The 20,065-nt window shown below is 33.9% G+C and overlaps 2 protein-coding genes across 3 annotated transcripts; both read left to right on the forward strand.

The window, feature by feature from the left end:
- The first annotated feature begins 8,605 nt into the window (after positions 1–8,605).
- Positions 8,606–11,333, forward strand: LOC103930394 (auxin efflux carrier component 5-like). Its single transcript, XM_009339732.2, has 5 exons — positions 8,606–9,495; positions 9,634–9,719; positions 9,828–9,985; positions 10,832–10,908; positions 11,071–11,333. The coding sequence occupies exons 1-5, from the start codon at positions 8,810–8,812 to the stop codon at positions 11,141–11,143; spliced, it is 1,080 nt and encodes a 359-aa protein (XP_009338007.2). The 5' UTR covers positions 8,606–8,809; the 3' UTR covers positions 11,144–11,333.
- A 4,789-nt stretch (positions 11,334–16,122) lies between these two features.
- Positions 16,123–19,840, forward strand: LOC103930392. 2 transcript variants are annotated; one of them, XM_009339728.3, is made up of 13 exons: positions 16,123–16,538; positions 17,020–17,145; positions 17,321–17,380; positions 17,468–17,563; positions 17,691–17,801; positions 17,917–18,035; positions 18,130–18,231; positions 18,360–18,476; positions 18,598–18,666; positions 18,772–18,838; positions 18,967–19,020; positions 19,127–19,300; positions 19,402–19,840. In XM_009339728.3, exons 1-13 carry the CDS (start codon positions 16,500–16,502, stop codon positions 19,495–19,497), a joined length of 1,230 nt encoding a protein of 409 aa, XP_009338003.2. In that variant the 5' UTR covers positions 16,123–16,499; the 3' UTR covers positions 19,498–19,840. The 2 variants fall into 2 exon arrangements, with proteins under 2 accessions (XP_009338003.2, XP_009338004.2); XM_009339729.3 differs by having other exon boundaries at positions 16,123–16,521.
- Positions 19,841–20,065: the final 225 nt, after the last annotated feature.

Raw genomic sequence — 20,065 nt, forward strand, 5'->3', positions numbered from 1 at the left:
TATAATAATGTTTTAGATGACGTAAAATTGTTTCATATAAACTATTTTTTTTTATTAATTATTATTCGATTTTGTGAAATGATGTAGGTAGATTATATTGTGGCCGATTTGTTAATGGTAATGGGACCATAGTATCAACATCTAATTAAAAATCTTGTTTTGGGGTTAGCACAATAACATGACATAATCACATAAATTTTTTCGGAATTTCGATTCAATCATAGTGACATAGCACCAATCACTAAAAGCTGTCAACGGTAGACTTCATCATTATATTTTACATTGTTTTCAGATTTCACCGAAAAAAACATTTTTCTTTCATGTTCCACGAAAACAGATTATGTTTGCTTGAATGCAAATAAGTGTTTTATTGTATCATAATTTGAGATTAAAGGAGTGTGGTGCTGAGGTAGATTATATTTATTCTTTTAAAATAAAAGGGAACTAGCTGGTGGTTTCGACACTAGGATCGGAAAAACTCACAAGGACATTTCAGCTTTTTTTTACCACCATCGTGAGATTCAGATAGCACTAAGAGTCAAATTCAAGACGTACCATGTAGAAAATAAACCTGAAATTCCCCCAACAACCACTAAGCCACTTCAAAAGTTAACAAATCACATTACATTTACAGACGTGAGCTAGGAAATTTTTTTCTGTGTAAATGAGTAGTTTCAATAAACAAATGTTTGACAAAAAAAACAAATGGCAGTATTACTTAATAAACGTATTCATTTCATTTTGTATAAATAGATTTTTTTAATTTACGACAATCAAATTTTTATTGGGCCATGAGACCAAACCCAAAATGTGGACTTCTACTTTATATATAATCATCGAAAAGTGGGCTACTACCAAACCCAATTTGTATGTTTCAGTTTGAGGAGTCAGCCCATAAAAAGCAAGAGAAAGTCGAACCACTGAGTTTTTTTAGGATAAATGCTGAGAGTTTTTTTAGGATAAATGCTGAAATTTTCTGTAGACTCTTAGTTACTTCATACTTTAACGATAATTTTTATGCTACAGTTTATAGAAAATCCTATTTTTGAGATAATTTTTTAAGCAATTCTCTTTTTCTACTGCACATCAAATACAAAAAGAGTTGTTAGATCTCATTGGATCAAAACAATTTAATGACTCTTATTATGATACGTAATTTAAATATGCATTTTGAATATGTAATTCATCGTTAAACCACTCGCAGTTAGATCCTCGCGTACCCCCAAAATCTGTTGATGTGGGGTCAAAAACCTCCACGTTCATGTTTTAAGCTTGAAAAACCAACCCAAATTAACCCAAAATTATTAGGCATACAATCACCAAACTTAATTACCAAGAAGGATGAACCTGACCAATCTTGCAATTCGAAGCTCCCATTTTATCACGACCAATCTAGGAAGATTACATTTTTGCATCATTTTGTGTAGTAGATTTCTTTAAATAAAAACGAAAAACCTACTTGTATTTATGCTTCTGGTCTATGTATTAGAGAAATAGTTCACGATATACAAAGTATAGATCATGTGATCAAATAAGAGCTTATTGAGATTTTTTTCTTAGGGCATATAACAGAGCAACGTAGCAAGATTCAGATATGCTATTCAGCTATAATAATAGCTAGGTGAAGAGATTAGATGCCTAATTCTCTTAAGAAAAAAAAGTTATAATATGCCAAGTTCCATGCATCTTCATCAAGACTGCCTCGTGTGTTTGTTCTGATGGCTAACCTGTTCTTTTTCCAATCAACCAAACACTAGCCAGTCATAGAACATCAATATTAAAATTTACAACAAAAGCACACATACATGTTACTAAATATATAAAAATGTGCATAAATTCTCGATGCATGGTTGTAAATATAAATATTATAGATTATATTCTTCTACATTTCGTATCTCATTTCACAGAGGCTGCCACTTGTCGTGTTAAGAACCACACAGATGTTTTTGGCATTTGTTCCTTGGACTAGTGTTCCATTCGTGCACTGCATGCACTTCATTTTGTCCTTAATATTTAATTCAAAAGAAATTTTTGGAGAGAACAGAAAAAAAAAGGAGCTAGAACAAGACTAGAGAAATAAGCATGCGCAGACAGCGGGGAATGTGAGAACAATATGCATTCACAGTGCTGAAGCGATAATTAGTTAATAACTAAATACATCGTTAATTATTCGTCTATATTTTTATTTAACAATGTAGTTTCATGATTCAAATTGTTTATTTTTAAGTTTTAGCCATCATTCAAAAATTATTCTAATAAAATTCACTTAAATCTCAAGTCTTTTAACTTTTATTTATTATTGTTATTATTTTATTATTTATCGACAAGATTGTGTTCATCTGTTTATCATTTTACGATTAAACAACTAAATAATTTCTGATTTGATTCAAACTTTAACAAAAACGTCGACCCTTCAATGATACTTTGAAAAAAAATGATTGATTCATATTATAAGAAATGTTACGGAATGAATCTATATAAGTAGTTAATCAGCGCAGTGTTAAATTATTAACTTTATCATTTGATCACTTTTATAATTTACCCTGTTATAAAAGAATCAATTTTAGTCCACATGTTGCTGAAGTGGCTAGCAATGCATGCATGTATATGAAATAAAATAAAAAAATTGTGGGTGCATATGTAGCTCCATGTAATAGATGGTTTGGTTTAATTATTATCCTTCTTGAGTGGACTGGTTTTGCTAACCAATATGTGTTGGTCATGTATTAATTTTCAAAATACGTGAGGGGCTGTGTAAGAATGTGAGAACAAAGGTCCAATTTGGCGAGGGACCAAATTATGCAAAACCTTATAAAAAATTGAGTTACTTCTCATATAATCAATTAGTTTTATGGTGAAGCTTTAATTTTTTTTCATTTTTTTTTTTTTTGGTTGCTGTATTTGGTTTTTGGTTGATTTGAACTTGGGAATATATAAATGTCACCCATGGTCCACCCACCGGTCCTTATATATAAAGATATTTCATGCAATTACTGCTTGAACAAAAACATGAAGCTCCTTAAACGTGTGGTGATCGATTGTTCATATCTTATATCACGTTAGGGTTATGTATATGAATAATATTTTTTCACCGAGGAGTGAGCATAAAAGAATCGAAGTCACCTCGTGATGTTACGTTTCACCCTGATTTGTTAACATCTACATATGCTTAGGTCAAAGGTGCATGCGCACTTGATATTCTGTGCCTTAAATGCGATGGCAAACAACTAAAGCTAGCCCCTCTTTTTTAAACACTTATAATGCAGACTTTAGCTTACTTAGTCAAATTATTTAGAGCAGTGTGTTTTTTTTTTTTTTGGCATTCAAGTTTAAATTCTTTTCTTATGAGAAATTTATGTGGGTATTAGAAACACAAGTCGCGTTGTGTCTCATTTTACATGTAATAACAATGGTAGACGATATGGTTGATATATTCTACTTTTGCTTTATACTTAAAAAAAATATATATCCAAGTAGTGTTACAATTTGAGTGAAATAGTGTCATGTGACCATGTTCCAAATAAACCAAAAATTTGCTCTCTTAGTTAGTTTAGATAAGTTTGGTGCATTGTACTGCATTAACTCTTAATTTTTATATTAACTCTGTATTTTTTTTTTTTGTCAAAAAGGTGGAGAACATTCATAAAATAAAGTCTAGATGGTAAAATTACATCGTACTAGCCCTAGAAAGGATTGAAGCATACAAAAAGAAGACGTCACTTATGCAAACAAAGCATAAGTAAAGGTTCTTCCCTGCAACAATTAGAAATGGTACATAAATAAAAAGGCATAAAATGATTTTAACCCAAAAACAGATTCTCCACATAAGCTTAAACAGTAGAGACTCAAAGGTGGCTAATAGAGAAAACCGTAGAAGCCTAAATGAGAAATGACCTGCTGCAGCTGCCAGGAAACCGGAGAAACATACTTATATGAATATACGATGACAAAGCAAATCACTAAGTAGACATTCTATTGACTTAGTAATTAGTGGGTGGTTTTTGAAAGTAAATGTGTTCTATTATGGAAGCCCTTACAATTGACAAAGACAACTTGTGCACTTCTTCTAGAAGCAAGGCGATGTTGCATTTGCGGTTGTGAGATCAAAGAAATGAATGATCAAAGACCAATGGATAGAAAAACAACAGAGAACCCAAAAGGTAGAAATTAAACCATTTGCTTAATTTCTGCGGACCATACTTTTCTCTTGAGTTTTTATGGTATTAACCCTATATATATTTATGTACAAGACAAACAGCAAAATGTCGAAATGATAGTAGCAAGTATCCTACCATCCAATAGAAAAGGCAGAAACCCTACAACTCAGCCAAGTAGCTCCACCATTAGAAATCAATGCTTGCCCAGATGAGCATATTATTACATGTCCCATCAAAACCCCGGAGGAAGCAGAGAATATATGTGTAGTCAGTGGTGTTTGCATTCGTACACACATATCAAACGTAAAGTTGGCTATAACTATCGACCATGAATATTGATGCATGGATAAGGAAGGGAATCCGAACTTGATGTAGAAGGGAAGCATATGGTTCGATGATCCTATCCAACTTGATTAAGTCAGGCCTGCGCTCTAATCAATTAGTGGATTTCACTAATTAATTTGCTAAGCTATTGGGGAAAAAACAGATGATCGAGTTTATGCCAGACATGTTTTAATACTTTGGAAAATACACAGAACTTATTCCATATGCTGATCGAGGGCATATAATGGACCACTGTCGCAAAAATAATCATCTGGTTCGATCGAATTCTCAGATAATAATCATAGCTGGCATCTATTTATCTATTGGACTTTATATGACATTACAAGGTGCAAATTGTAGTATACCGTCGTCGCCTAAAACAATGTGCACACAAATCGGTTTCTGAATTCTACAAGCAGGCTAGCATGAAGTAACATTAGTAAGAACATTAATCTATTTAATAAATTTAGAAAACCCAATTTGCAAAGGTGGGTGGAATTATTGCTGGACCTCGTTCCTTATTCGATATAGAAAGAAAAAAATTGCCGACCATGTATAACTCATTGGTGATAGCAACTTTACAATTTCAGGCACTCACTCTTGCAAGAAAACTAATGTCACTATATCTCCAAGAATGAAGAATCCACCGCATGTATGGAATCATATACACCCAACATAACCCATTTCGTATGGCATTCCACATAACATAACTATTAATTAATACTTTCTTCATTCTCAAAAAGAAGGAAAGTTCTCATTTTTCTCTGCGTACGATTATTTTATGGTTCAAGCATCGACATAATTTGAATTATTCATTTTCTTTATCATCATTTAATATCATTTCTTGAAAAATTCCTTTAATTTAGAGATCGTTTTGAAATCCATATGTGTCGAACAAATCGATAGTTATGGTAACAAGTAGCATCCTCACTATAAACTGTCAATTTCTTTAGTTCATACGATTGACTAAATAATCTTCAAATCGAATGAATTTTTCTAAAATGATATTTAGATGCTGATGATAAAGAGAATAAATGATTTCTATCATAACATTTATACGGTAATTAAATAATGTCACGTTGAATGGGAAGAAGTTTATTGATCTTTTAGGATAAGAGAAGTATTATCCATAGCTGGAGCTAATTTAACAGTTGCTCTAAGAAAGGTTTTTCCTTACCAATTGCTAATACGGTCTAATGATATTTATCTTCACTTTAAAATAAGAAGTTTCAAACTCGACTCACATAGATAACAATGACGTATTATATTTATATTGAGTTCAATACTCGATTAATAATTTAGAGCATACCCCACGTTTCTCTCTCTAGCGTACATAATATGCTACAAAGCTTACCCCGGCCCAATATCAGCGTATACGATATGCTAAAAGGCCTGCCACAATTTATAAGAATCTTCGTCAAAGTCAAAATCAAATGTCTCTCATTTTCTTTTCTCAAATAATGAGGTAAAATTAGGGGCACATCAATTAGGGGACCTGGTTGGTTCCAAGGTCACTCGGAAGCACTGTTTTAAAAAATTCTCATCCAGCGTCGGGTCATCATCTTGATCTGTTTTTAGACGTTTAAAAATTAAGAAAGTCGTTTAGATTTACTTAGACGTCTATCTAGCCCGTTTAGGCATCCGCCTAGCCCACCTAAATCCACATATGAGTTCTGACTCTCACTTAAACAGAAAATCAATAACTTTCATTTTGCATTTTAATTTTTCAATAAAATATAATAAACTTGTTGAATACTTGAATGAACATCATTATCTGTTTCTTCACCATGTTTTCAATATGGTCTAATACTTTATAATTTATATGTCATTTTATTGGAATTAGGTATCCTAATACAATTATGTGTGTTTTTAAGTATAAATAGGCACGTTTTTATACAACATATAATAAATCTATTTAAATCCGCCTAGTCCACCTAGGCTCCCACCTAATTGTGTAGGCGTTAGGCCCCAACCTGTCGCCCGACCAATGTCTAACGTCTTTAAAAACCTTGCTCAGAAGCTTGGATAGTTGGCTGGGAAAACTTTCGAGGACCACCCAAGTCGTGATGGAGGAGAAGAGTCGCAGCTGCACAATGTTCTAGCTTTGTGCAAACCAAAAGGAGAGAAGAAGACGACTAATTTCTTTTCAAAAGGCATGCTAAGACTATCTCCAAAGGAGATGTCAAATTCTAAGTGTAATGTCATGTAATCAAATTTGAAGGTATTAGCAAACTCCAAACAATATGTGAATCCTATGGATTCACATATGAGTTTTTATATGTCAAATTTGACATATGAGAACATCTCTAAAGAAGATGTCAAAAAATAAAAGTTAAATGTTAATTTGATGGCTGAAGTGGCAATGTTAGATTTTCTTTTTTTCAAATCCATATGTTTTTTTGTTATAAATGATATTTGTAGGACTCATTTTAAAAAGAAATCAATTAAAATAAATTTTCAAGATCTATAATTGGTGCATTCATAGGACCCACACAATAAAATAATTTAAAATTATTTGATATCACATTTTCTCATATATCACATTTGACATATGAAAACTCATATGTCTATTCACATAGGATTGACATATCGGTTGGAACTTGATCCTGCCTTCAAATTTGCTTACATGACATTTCACTTTGGATTTGACATCTCCTTTGGATTTGACATCTCCTTTGGAGATGGTATGAGAAAGGTGATGTCAAATAATTTTTAATTATTTTATTGTGTAGGTCTTATTAATGCACTAATTATAGATTTTGAAATTTTATTTTAATTGATTTCATTTTAAAATTGGTCATACAAATATCATTTATAACAAAAAAAATATTGGTTGGAAAAGACAAAATCTAACATTATCATATACATTTGACAGTTATAATTTGATATCTCTATTAAATTCTAGTAGACTTGACTAAGCTGGTCATAGGAAGGCAATAATATTTTCTACAAATAAGACAAAACCCTTGTTGTTATAACATGACTTTAAGGGGACCATATATTATATAGAAAAGCTTATAAATTTACTAGCAAATAGCATACATTTTGTGTGTGTATGTGTAAACAATTTATCTTAATAAATGCATTTTTTTAATATTAAATAATTACAGTTTTGTCCTCCTTTTTGCCAACAGTGTGTATCAAAAGTTAGGGCAAAATAGGAAAAAAAAAGGGAGAAAAAGTTGAAAATGAGGGTTTTCTTAATAACAGTATTAGCAGAGAGCACACATTTTGTGTGTGTGTGTGAACAATTTCTCTTAATAAGTGCATATTTTTTTAATATTATATAATTACTGTTTTGTCCTTCTTATGTAAATATTGTGTATAAAAAATGAGGGTAAAAATAGAAAAATATGATTGTCATTATCTAAAAAAAAAAGGTAACAAAGAAAAAATAAGGATATGATTGTTATTTTGTCAAAAAGGTATAAAATTACTATTTTACCCTTCCTTTTTGTCAATAGTGTCTATAAAAAATAGGGCAAAATAAGAAAACGGTAAGCATCGATGTATCGTTGAGAAAACCACCCTAGGCCGCGCGGAGGCTGATAACCTCGCCATTTTTTAATTTAAAAAAAAAAGGCAAAAGGACTCGACTTTCATAGAAATTCCACCCCACCCAAATTAACTCCCAAATTCCCGCCCCACCCAACCGAAGGCCGCCGTCAACAGCACAGCACCATTCTGTTCCCCGGTCTTCACGTCCTTATCAGCACAGCACCGGTCTCTTCCCCGGTCTCTTCCCCGGTCTACACGTACTCATCAGCACAGCACCATTCTCTTCCCCGGTCTTCACGTACACATCACACTTCAAGATCAACTTGATATATATATTTTATACATATTGAGAAATGACTTTTTTCAATTGCAAGAGACTAGTAATCTTGCAAAAAAGTGATGGAAAAGGATTACGTCGAATTGTTGTTGTACAAAGATTATGAATAATGTTTCAATGTTATTATTTTTTTCTTTTTTAGCTTTAATATTGCGATCATCCAATGATAAAATCTTGAATCCGTTACTGATTACAACATTGTTTAATTTATTTGTCATTAGCTTAATTACAGTGCTTGTTACGTCATCTTTGCAATATCATCAATCTCTCTCTTAAAAGATAAAAGGAATAAAAAAGAAAAAAAAAAAAAGAACAAAGTTGGCTTTCCCCTGCATGCATATATATATAAGTACAATCAAGTTCATGAATATTGTCAAGCTAATTAACCATTCACAGTAGCAGTACATCATATTCTTCATTTCTTCCATTCTTGCCAGTAGTGCTACAATCTATTGTGCTAGGTTGCCCAAATATATTTTATTAACACACTAAGATGATTGGGTGGGAAGATGTTTACAAGGTTGTGGTGGCCACCGTTCCACTCTATGTTGCCCTAATTTTAGGGTACGGCTCAGTAAGGTGGTGGCACATATTTACTACCGAGCAGTGTGGCGCGATCAACCGCTTCGTTTGTTTCTTTACTCTCCCACTCTTCACGTTCGACTTCACTGCACATGTGGATCCTTACAAATGGAACTACCGCTTCATCGGCGCCGACTTCATCTCCAAGCTCATAATCGTGGTGGTGCTAGCACTTTGGGCCAAGTGCAGCAGCAAAGGAAGCTACAGTTGGTCCATCACAAGCTTCTCTTTGTGCACGTTAACTAATTCCCTAGTGGTTGGTGTGCCCTTGATTAAAGCCATGTATGGTTCGTCATCCGTTGATCTTGTTGTTCAAGCATCGGTCGTGCAGGCCATCGTATGGCTCACCATTCTTTTGTTCGTCTTGGAATTTCGACGTACGGGGTCGATAGACATAGTTTCAAGTCGTACTAATGTCGGCCCTCGAGTTCAATCGGTTGATCCACAAGGGAATGATGTAGAAGCCATGGAGGAGATAACAATAAGTACTAGGCCTTCCTTTTGGTATTTGATGAAGGCTGTGTGGGTGAAACTTGGGATGAATCCCAACTCCTATGCAGTTTTTATTGGTATTGCTTGGGCTTTGATAGCAAGCAGGTACTGAATATATGCATATATCTATATAATATGCAAGAAAAGATTTATTAATTATATTTGAGTATTGATCAACTAAATATCTTACGTTTTTTCATATATGTCTCTGTAAATTAATTAATAAATTTATGGGTGCTGCAGGTGGCATATTGAGTTGCCAAGCATCATGGAAGGATCTGTTTTAATCATGTCAAAAGCTGGTACAGGCACTGCTATGTTTAGCATGGGTGAGTGATCACTAATTAATCACATATATATATGCTAATTAATGCTAATGCTAATGAATATATCTGTACGGTAACGTTTTAACTATATATCATGTATGCAACGTGCAGGTATCTTCATGGCACTGCAGGAAAAATTTGTAGCCTGTGGGACGAGCCTAACAATAATTGGGATGGTTCTGAGGTTTATTGCAGGACCGGCAGCCATGGCGATTGGCTCTATTGCGGTGGGTCTGCATGGTGATGTTTTACGTGTTGCTATCATTCAGGTAGTTTACTTGCCAATTTATATATCTTAGAAAGTTAAATGATGAATCAAGCATGCATGGCCTATAAAATTAGAGTATATATGTATATTTAATAGTGGTTGCACGTCATATATATATCGTACGTGGAATAACATAGAGGTTGTTCCAATGAGCTGCCCAGCAAATTAAGTGGCCCATTTCTTCTCCGCTAACACCCTACCCTAATATTCTTTTTTACTTACATAACAAATTTTGAGAAAAATGAACTTCCGTTTTAAGGAATTGTGTTGGGAAATGTTAACCATATATTTTCTTTTTCCATACATCATTTTTAATTTTAACCATCAGATTGAATTAATCAAACGCAAATAACAAATAAGATTAAATATAAATGTGTACATATGAGGAGAAAAATTTTGTGTGTTTTCATTTCCTATAATATTCCTTCTCTAAAACAGATTGGACAACACCACATGGTTCTTTTCACGAATGGTATTAACTTTTTGTGGCCAAACTACATACAAATTAAACAAATTCAAATTAATTAGTACCGCACTGAAGGTTAGCTCACTAATTTTAAACTTTAAATGAATTTTGAAATAAGAATGTCCGCATATCTCCCTTTAACAATTTGCGCAAGCAACAATACATATTTTTGCATGATGACTTTATCTTTCAGATGGTAAATGTTACACTTCGATAATAGTGTTTCACATTACTTGTGTTTGCGGCATTCATAAAAAACATTCTCTTTTTCTACGTGATAATTTTATTTTTCAGATGATAAATGTTTTCAATTATTATTTTTGGATCAAATGATAAATGTTCGATTAGATGACTTATCATCATTTATATACAATATTGCAGGCAGCAGTGCCACAGTCCATTACGTCCTTCATATATGCCAAAGAGTATGGACTCCATGCAGAAGTGCTCAGTACAGCGTACGCATGCACCTCTTTATATTTACAAATCTCAAATTTATGCATACTTTAAATATGAAAAATATCAACGAGATTACTTGGATAATTCGCAGCAATAATATTTCAAATAAATTTCAATTTTATAGATATTCTTCTAACTTTTATATTTTGTGTTGCATGCAGGGTAATATTTGGCATGTTGGTCTCCCTTCCAGTGTTGATCGCTTACTATGCAGTTCTAGGATTTGTGCATTGACGACCATCTCTCTCAGCTATATAGATATAGATATACGTTTCAATGAATTTATAGAGGGGAAAGGATTGCTGCCTTGCTGCTCCTCTCTCCTTTGTTTTTTGTTTTAGTTTTTTTTGCTTTAATTTGATTTTCCATATCATGGTCTAAAACTGTTGGGACTAACATTAAATTAGTCTTAAAATTGCCAAAACTTGTAATCTAATAATTAACATTATCATGCATCCTAATTTAAAGAGGTTTTAATTAGGGTTCAGCCTTGTGGTTCACTCTCCCAAGAAACCGCTTTCTCTAAATTTTTTCTCTTCTCCAACTTTATTTCTACTCCAAATTCGAAACATTTCATTGCCATTTATCTATATAATGTGCAAAAACTTTATTTCAGATAAATTCAAACAAGAAGCTTCCAATCATTTGCAAAATATGAAAGTTGTAAAAAGTGAGTAAATCAAGCACTCAAGCCATCAATGGCGGAGCTAGAAATCAAGGTTAGGAGGGGCCTCAAGGCCATATGAAGAAATTAGACAAAATGTATTATAATTGAGAGGTAAAAATTGAAGGTTCTTCTTTTGTATTTGAATGTTAAATTTGGATCAAAAGAGATTAACTGAGTCACGAAAAAAATAACTTGAGATTATAAGCACTGATCTTGTATGCAAGTTTTGCTAAACAAATATTACTAGAAAATGGTGAACCGACTATGGAAGACTCATTGATATAGGCTTTAGTTTCATAACAAAACGGTAACACACTATTTTTTGTCAAATAAAAGAAACAAAAGCACAGACACCAAAACTACAAGCTAGTGAACGTAAACAAAAGCATAATAATAATAATAATAATAATAATAATAATAATAATAAACTAACTAAAAGTCCTTAAAAACTTTAGTTTTAATCAAAATAACAAAATAAAGGTGTGAGTGAATAGTATCAGAAGTGACTTTTCAGATTAAAAATATCCGCAACGTTAAAAGTGAACAGTATCAGAAATGTTTTATTAAAACTTCCTAAAAAAAAAAAAAAAAAAAAAGAAAGAATTTTCAAGATAGACTCGAGTCTATCCTGGTCTTTACGTGGTTTCATCACTGTGGGCCATGATTAAGTGATAGATTGATAGAGTGGAATCATTGTGGCTGAACTGGATTGTCCAAGGTCAATATAATTCGGCTCGAACGATAAAAACACACAGTGGTGACGATGATGATGATGATAGATGCATAAAGAATTCAATTAACCATTTAATAGTTTGAATTGACATATTAACATAGTGATGAACATAGAAAAGGATATATTAATTGACAGTTGGCATGAAAAAGAAATAAAGAGGCTGTCTTGAAAAACCAGTTTGTGAGATATTTCTGTCCAGATTTCGGGTCAATGTTCATTGGGCTCGTCAAGGAATGCTTTTCTTTTTTCCTTTTTTTTTTACCTTTTATCTTTATATATATTAGCATTTGCTTGTATACTTTGTATATATGAACACAATTTTTTAAAAAATGATAAGAAGAGAGGGAGGGAAAGAGAGAGAACGTAAGGGGTTTGAGAGGTTTTTGTTTTTTTTAATTTTTTTAATTTTTTAAATTTATTTTTAATATTAGATGTATTTTAACATCACCTATAGATGAGGTTTCAATAAAAAACAGTAAAATTTGAACCTGTGAAATTACATTATTGCCCATTATTTATTTTTTTTTTGTGATAGAAGACTAATTTATCTTTTCACCCTCTTTTGGTTGACAAAGAGAGTTTCATTAATGAGTAGAGATTAGTAGATACATACATATATATATATATATATAATTTTTTTTTCTTTTCCTTGTACAGGTACTAGCCTTTCTACACGCACCTTGCGCGTATGAAAGGCATTTTCTACATCATAGCGCGCTACGTGCGGCATACATAGTTCTTTTTTCCGTTCCACAATTCTGCACGCATAAAGAGATCTTTACAAAAACTTCAAAAAGCATACAAAATTTCGTTTGAAAAAGCTTGGCTACGGTTCCGATGTCATAACATCAATTTATATTTTTCGTAATCCCATTTAAAGTTGTCAAAGTCTATTCTACCAATTTAAGGTTGTCAAGGTTGTTGACTGAAGTCACCTGGGGAATAAAAAAAAACTAACTAGATTTTGTAAGACAAGTATCAGTACACTGTAATATCAATCACATTGATTTTTGTTTTGTTTAGTGAAATGAATAAGTCAAACAAAAACATTAGAGTTGGAAGTCCATACTCACTACGAAACCCACCAAATGACCTTACAAATATGAAATGTTGGCTAATTCTACAGATTTCCAATATGCCTTTGTGCTTGTTGACTTCTGAGGATGTTGATCCACATAGATGTTTAGAAATTCACCATTTATGATAAACAAACACATGGATACCTGAAAAACATCAAAGGAACAAACACAGATTCAACAATTGAGCACTAATTGAAGAAGAAATTGAACCGGTTAGAGAGAATCACCATTCTTCAACCGAATTGCTGATGTCTGCCTTGCTTTTTCTTTGTACTCTTTGTTTGGCTCTTTTATAACTTCAATCAATGAACATCCTCCTAATCCATAAAAGCAAGATTTTTGTACTTAAAAAACAAAAACAAACGCTTATAATTCGGAGTAGTAACCTGGAGAAAACAGACAGTGTCTTAAGTGTTGTTCTAAAACAAATGACAAATGCTTAATTTTTGTACGTATTTAACTCTTTTACACGTAGTAGTAATTGGCAGGAAATGTGTAACTTAAAATGAAGAGTATTCACAATGAAGAAGTAAGGATGATTGTCTAGCTTGAGGAATATATGAGTACCAAAGAGAAAACAGAGCAATAAAGACACATTTAAGCTTAGTACCTTTGAGGAATATGAGTCGATGAGTGCCTAATAAACATACAGGCTGGAAAATTATTTACTAAATAAGAACATGTCGGGGTCGCATTGAGTGGAAAATTAATTAGTAAATAAGAGTAAGTTGGGCTGAGAGTAAATAAGAGTCGCCTGGGCAGTTCATAATCATGTCGAATAAAAAGTATCTATTGTTGTCCCTCAGTGCAGCCAAATTGCAACACTATTCCAAAAAACACATCCGAAATTTAGAAACCCCAATTTTATTTATGCAATGAAAAATTAAAAAAAAAAAAAAAAGTAAATTACCACTGGAATTCTTTATGGAGAGAGCGAGTCTGAGTCTTCGGAGGATGCGATCGTAGTGGGAGAAGGGGCGGCCGAAGGCGACAAAAACGACGGCATTAGAGGTGGAGTGGGGAGGCTGAGAGAGAGTGCTTGAGAATGTGGTGGAGGGCGAAAGCGGCGCTGGTGTCGACGCAGTCTTTGAGGTGCACAACACCCTGGAGGGAATAGCCGGTTAATTGTGGGAGGTAACTGAGAAAGTGGGGGATTAATACGGTTGAGAATGATGAACACCATGTTTATTTTTTTCACTCACGTCTCTTTTTTTTCCTTTTTTCAGTTTTTTAAATAATTTGTTGTTTTTATTCCAAATTTTCTATTTTTTTGTGACAAAATTGCCCTTGTAAATTTGTTTCTATTATTTTCATTCAGTTTTGGATTTTTTTGTTTAAAGGGCTTTTTAGTCCAATTATTTTTGGTGAAGCCTTGAGACACCAAACTTGACTTCTGGCTTTCTAATATTAGAGATTAGAGATTAGAGATTAGAGATATGCAATATGTTCATCTTTTTTATTGGCTACTATTATTTCCCTTTTAAGTCGTTGAATTGAAATTCTAACGATAAAGAAAAAAAGGATTCAAAGATGCCCTTTTAAAAGGAAAACTCATTTAATCCTAAATTTCTGCTTATCCATTATTTAGTATTGAGTAATGAGGTTGATGACCTCTAATATAAACTATTTATTATCCCACAATCGACACCAAACTATTTAAGTTTATTCAAGGTTTTAGAAGGTGCTAGGTGTTAGTCGAGCAGTGGATAATGGTCTATCGACTAGGTAGGGCCTAGGTGGGCACCCATACCCTTTTTAATTAATTTTGTTATATAATATATAAATAATTGTTTACTTATATTTAAAAAAACATAATTGTATTGTGTTACAAAAATTATAAAACAAAATGACATAGAATATAAAGTATTAGAACATATTAAAACCATGTGGAACAAACATGCATTAAGTGTTCATCCAAGTTTTAATCTGAGCAGTAACTAGCCGCCTAGCGCCTAAGTGGTATTAAGTGAATTTTTTTAGAACAACATGTCTATTCAATCAAACAATCGGAAATAAATAAGTCGCTTCTTTATAAACTATTTGTTATTCCACAACCGAAAACAAGCTATTTGAGCTTATAGTGATCCACTCCCTTACTCATTTTTCCATATTAAAATAGAATGATGTCAATCGGTATCAAAAGTTTGGTGTGCACTAAATGTTATAACTAATATATCATGATACAACAGAAAAATAAATATAATTATTTTACTAGTGATACAATGTAAAATACAACCTAAAAAGGGGCCTACCAATATATGCAATTATAGTTTTAAAGAAAATAAATAAAACCCATGAACGTGACATCACATCATGCTAGAAGCAAAATGCCAAATTTAAAAATCTTTGGTAATCTCTTTATCAAGTTGGTGTCTTGTTACACTTAATTATTGTTACTTTTTTTATTTATGATTACGTAATCAAAAACGCTTTTTATTTGTCAAATTTTTTTCACATTTCTATGGACATTTTCAAATGGGTAATGTTAATGAGACTAAATTTAGAAGCAAAATTTTAAAAACTAAAGAACATGAAAGTAGATGATTGATTTTTTACTCCAACGTTGATAAACGTACTTATTTTTATTGGTAATACATCATTTAACTTGCAAATTTAATATTTCTAATATTACTGTAATAATTCTGGTCGTAGTCGTACCAAGAGACTAGCAAAGATCGTGAGAGTAGTGCTTCCCCACTATTATTTATTTAATTTTGTTTAAATAATATTGCGCGTGTTATTCGGGTGCCCGTTAACAAACATCCTGTCTCTCGCTCTCTCTGTGTCTAGAGAGTCAAGGCTCTTCCTTTTCTTCGTGCCTCAATATGTTTGACAAATCTACGTCGTGATGATTGGTGAATGGTAGTCACCCAATCCGAACCCGAATCCGAATCCGAATGCTGATGCTTCTGCTTCTTGTTTCTTCTGGGTTCCTGTGATCAATCGCTCCTTCCTCCATCATCCTGCTTTCTGCAACACATTTTCCGTCCCCTGTAAAAACTGCGAACGAGAAAGAACAAAAAACCCAGAAAACGGAGCTGAGCATTCATATTTCTTCATCGAAAACAAGAGCCCCAGGACGCAAAGAAAGAACAGAAATCGGGTTGTTGCATGGAAGATGAAGTCCTCCTCTGTAAGCACGGATCACCTGTTCGTCTTTCACTCCCTTAATACTGATATTGTAATTTGTAATTGGTAATTGGTAGTGAACATATTGATTATAAAGACAGATACTTGTATGCTTTTCTTGTTTTTATTGGGATTTTTGGGGCTGTTAGATATATCGAATTCATCGTTCCTTGTTCGAATTCCTCTGCACATATTTTCCTGACCATTGGATTTGGAGCTACCGAGCATAATTGAATAGCGGTTGGTTAAGAAATATGATGAGGATGCATGCTTTCTTGTACATAATTGATCATCACTTCTGTTTCTTCAATGAATTTTGTAATTATTAGTTTAATTTATGATTAGCGGTCAGAAAGTAACAATAAGTAGGTAATTAGGACATTTGTTCTAATTTCTTTGCAGATAACTTGGTTACAAATTGTATTTTTTTTTACCTCTTTTTCCAGCCATCTAAATTGTTTTGACATGTTTTCTCCAATTTTTCGTTGCCTTCTCCTGTCAGGTTACTTTTCGTGCAGATTCGAGAAGCGGAAAATCGTGTTTTTGTAGTATTCTCCCGGCAGCTTCTCTGCTGTGTATATTATTTGTCATAGTGAGTGCATACATATCATCATCAGATTACAAAGAGGTATGTATGTATGCGTGTACGTATATCAACTTTTAGTCCCGAATCCAATCTGTATTTTCTGTGTGAACTCCGATATCTAAGCTTATAAATTATCAGTTTTACCGGCCTGAACATTGGAATTGAAAGTTGAGTTGGTGTTGACATAATCGCTTCAATTTTGCGTTCTATTGCACAGGATTCATCGTCATTTTGGAAAGTCACAAACAATTTGCAAACTCTAAAATACAAATGCAAGGTTTGTTTATCATTCAGGTTCCATACATCTTTCCTATCAAATGAGTTGTTGTGATTTATTACTTATAACTTCTTGTATCTGTTTTAGAATCAAGATAAGCCTTACGGAAGTGAGCCACTTCCTCGAGGTATTGTTGCCAAGACTTCTAATCTGGAAATGCAGCCGTTGTGGCATGCTAAAAAGGTAAGGTTTTTGGAAACGGAAGCTCCTGAATCATTCACCTGATGATTCTGTAACTTTGCATCCTGCTGCTCCAATTGGAAGTGCTGCAGGCTTATCTAAATTTTTAACTGTTACACTGTTTGCCCAGAAACCTTCGTTTAAATTGTTGGAGAAGAAAGATGCAAATTCTTCATCCAGTTTGTTTGCCATGGCCGTTGGGATAAAGCAAAAAGATCTTGTTAGTAAAATGGTCAAAAAGGTATGTCCTATAAAACAATGCTCACAAAGGTAGTCCAAATTAAGTGCTGCTGATAATTCTTTTTCATTGTTCATAGCTCTTTACAAGTAATTGCTTTTCGCTCACCATGTTTCAGTTTCTGTCAAGTGGTTTCGTTGTGATGCTCTTCCATTATGATGGCATCGTCGATCAATGGAAGGAATTTCAATGGAGTGACCAAGTCATTCATATATCTGCAGTCAATCAAACTAAATGGTAACTAATTGGTCTTACTCTTTATCTTTGCATGCCTGAAACCAGTTAAGTCAAAGCTGCAGTATTGAAATGTGATCTTCTGGTTGATGCCTAGGTGGTTTGCGAAGCGCTTCTTGCATCCTGACATAGTTGCCGAATATAGTTACATTTTCCTCTGGGATGAGGACCTCGGAGTTGACAATTTCCACCCCCAACGGTATGTACATTGTTGGCCGGCTGCATCTCTTTTCTCAACCTTGTACATTATACCGACATTAAAACTTGGAAGCTACTTACTGGTTCTTAATCCCATTTTGTCAACTTGTTATTTAACACTACTGTTAGGTACGTATCCATTGTTCAAAAGGAAGGGCTTGAGATATCACAACCTGCACTGGATTATTCCAAATCAGAGGTGCATCATCAAATTACTGTGCGTTTGAGAGGATCGGTAGCACACAGGTCTCTTATAACTGCTAAATGATGAACTCCCTTGAGGCATATTGTTGAATGTTGACATATGAGTTAATTTCAAGAACCCTTAATTTCAAACAACTTGATATAGTTCATGTTGTATCTGCAGAAGGACTTACAAGTCAAGTAACAATGGGAAAGGTTGTCACGACAGCAATACAGCTCCTCCTTGCACTGGGTAAAAACTGTGTTTCCATTTGATTGCTCAAGACAATTCCATTGGTAATTTAGTATTGTAGTTGCAGAAGTCGTCCACTAAAATAATGCAATGCATTTTCTGCAGTTGGATAGAAGTGATGGCTCCTGTTTTCTCTCGAGCTGCCTGGCGCTGCGTATGGTATATGATCCAGGTGGGTGTGTTAACTTATTTCTATTGTCCTGCCTCCTGGAACTCAACTCAAATACCTATTTTTCTCTTCGCGTGAGAGTAGAGTCAATGGCGGCTTAATTTGCGCCGGTTTGATTATGTTAATTGCAGAATGACTTGATTCATGCTTGGGGACTAGATATGCAGATTGGCTATTGCGCACAGGCAAGTTCTTATACTTCCTTTGCCCCGATCTTCTGCTGTTTGCGGAACAAACAGACCCGCATTCTTTCTGTGTTTGATTTTGAATGTATATGTAATGTTGTAATAGGGGGATCGAACTAAAAAAGTTGGGGTTGTGGATGCCGAGTACATAATCCATTACGGCCGCCCTACACTGGGGGGATCCTCAGATGATCAAAGTGATCAGGTGACGAAGGATAAAATTCGTTGGCAGGAATCGTCACCATCATCAAAATCCACAAGAAAGGGCCACAGAGCTGATGTAAGTCTCTTGACGGTTGGCACGATAGTATTGTATTTAACGTATAGTCTTCATTGGATTGATTAAACGGTTTTCGTTTCTTCATGTTGTTAATGTTGCAGGTGAGGCGGGAATCGTACAACGAAATGAAAGTGTTCAGAAGGAAATGGGAACGAGCCATCAAGAATGATAAATGTTGGATCGATCCCTACAGGTAGCCAGTAATTGGTTAGTGCTTGAGCGCTCCTATCCTATATATGAATATCGACATCCATCGTCCTTCATTTGGAGGAAGCTCAGAGCGCAGAAGATGGTTTAAAATTTGGAGGATCATTATCCAAAGCAAGGTTTTAAGTCCCCCGAAATTTTCCTTTTTTTACATAGTTGACACGTAAATGTGAACATAGATAGAAACCAACTCCACTTTATACTTGAGAGAGGCTTGGCTGGCCGGCCTCCTGTATATTGATGACAACTCCTTCTCTTGATGCTGATGATCTTGTTGTACTAGCACCGTCCGATTGAGCTTACAACGTTGCCTAGAGATGGCTTGTGGTTTAATTGAAGGTTCCTTCTGTCATGAGTTACACTACTACTAGTACCACTTGCTAGTTTTGAGTTTACTCGATAGACTTGTCATACTGCCCTAACCAACAGGACTAACGCTCGTTTAGTTCACTGGTCAAATGAATAAATGAAACATGACCTCAGTTGGACCAGTGACCAGCAAGGGAGGGAAGTTGAGAGGAAAACAAGGGCAAGCACTTTGAGCAGCACATGGGTTGT

This window comes from the organism of the source record quoted next, unplaced genomic scaffold, assembly GCF_019419815.1.
Source record: "Pyrus x bretschneideri cultivar Hongxiangsu unplaced genomic scaffold, Pyrus_bretschneideri_v1 Contig11, whole genome shotgun sequence".
NCBI lineage: Eukaryota > Viridiplantae > Streptophyta > Magnoliopsida > Rosales > Rosaceae > Pyrus > Pyrus x bretschneideri.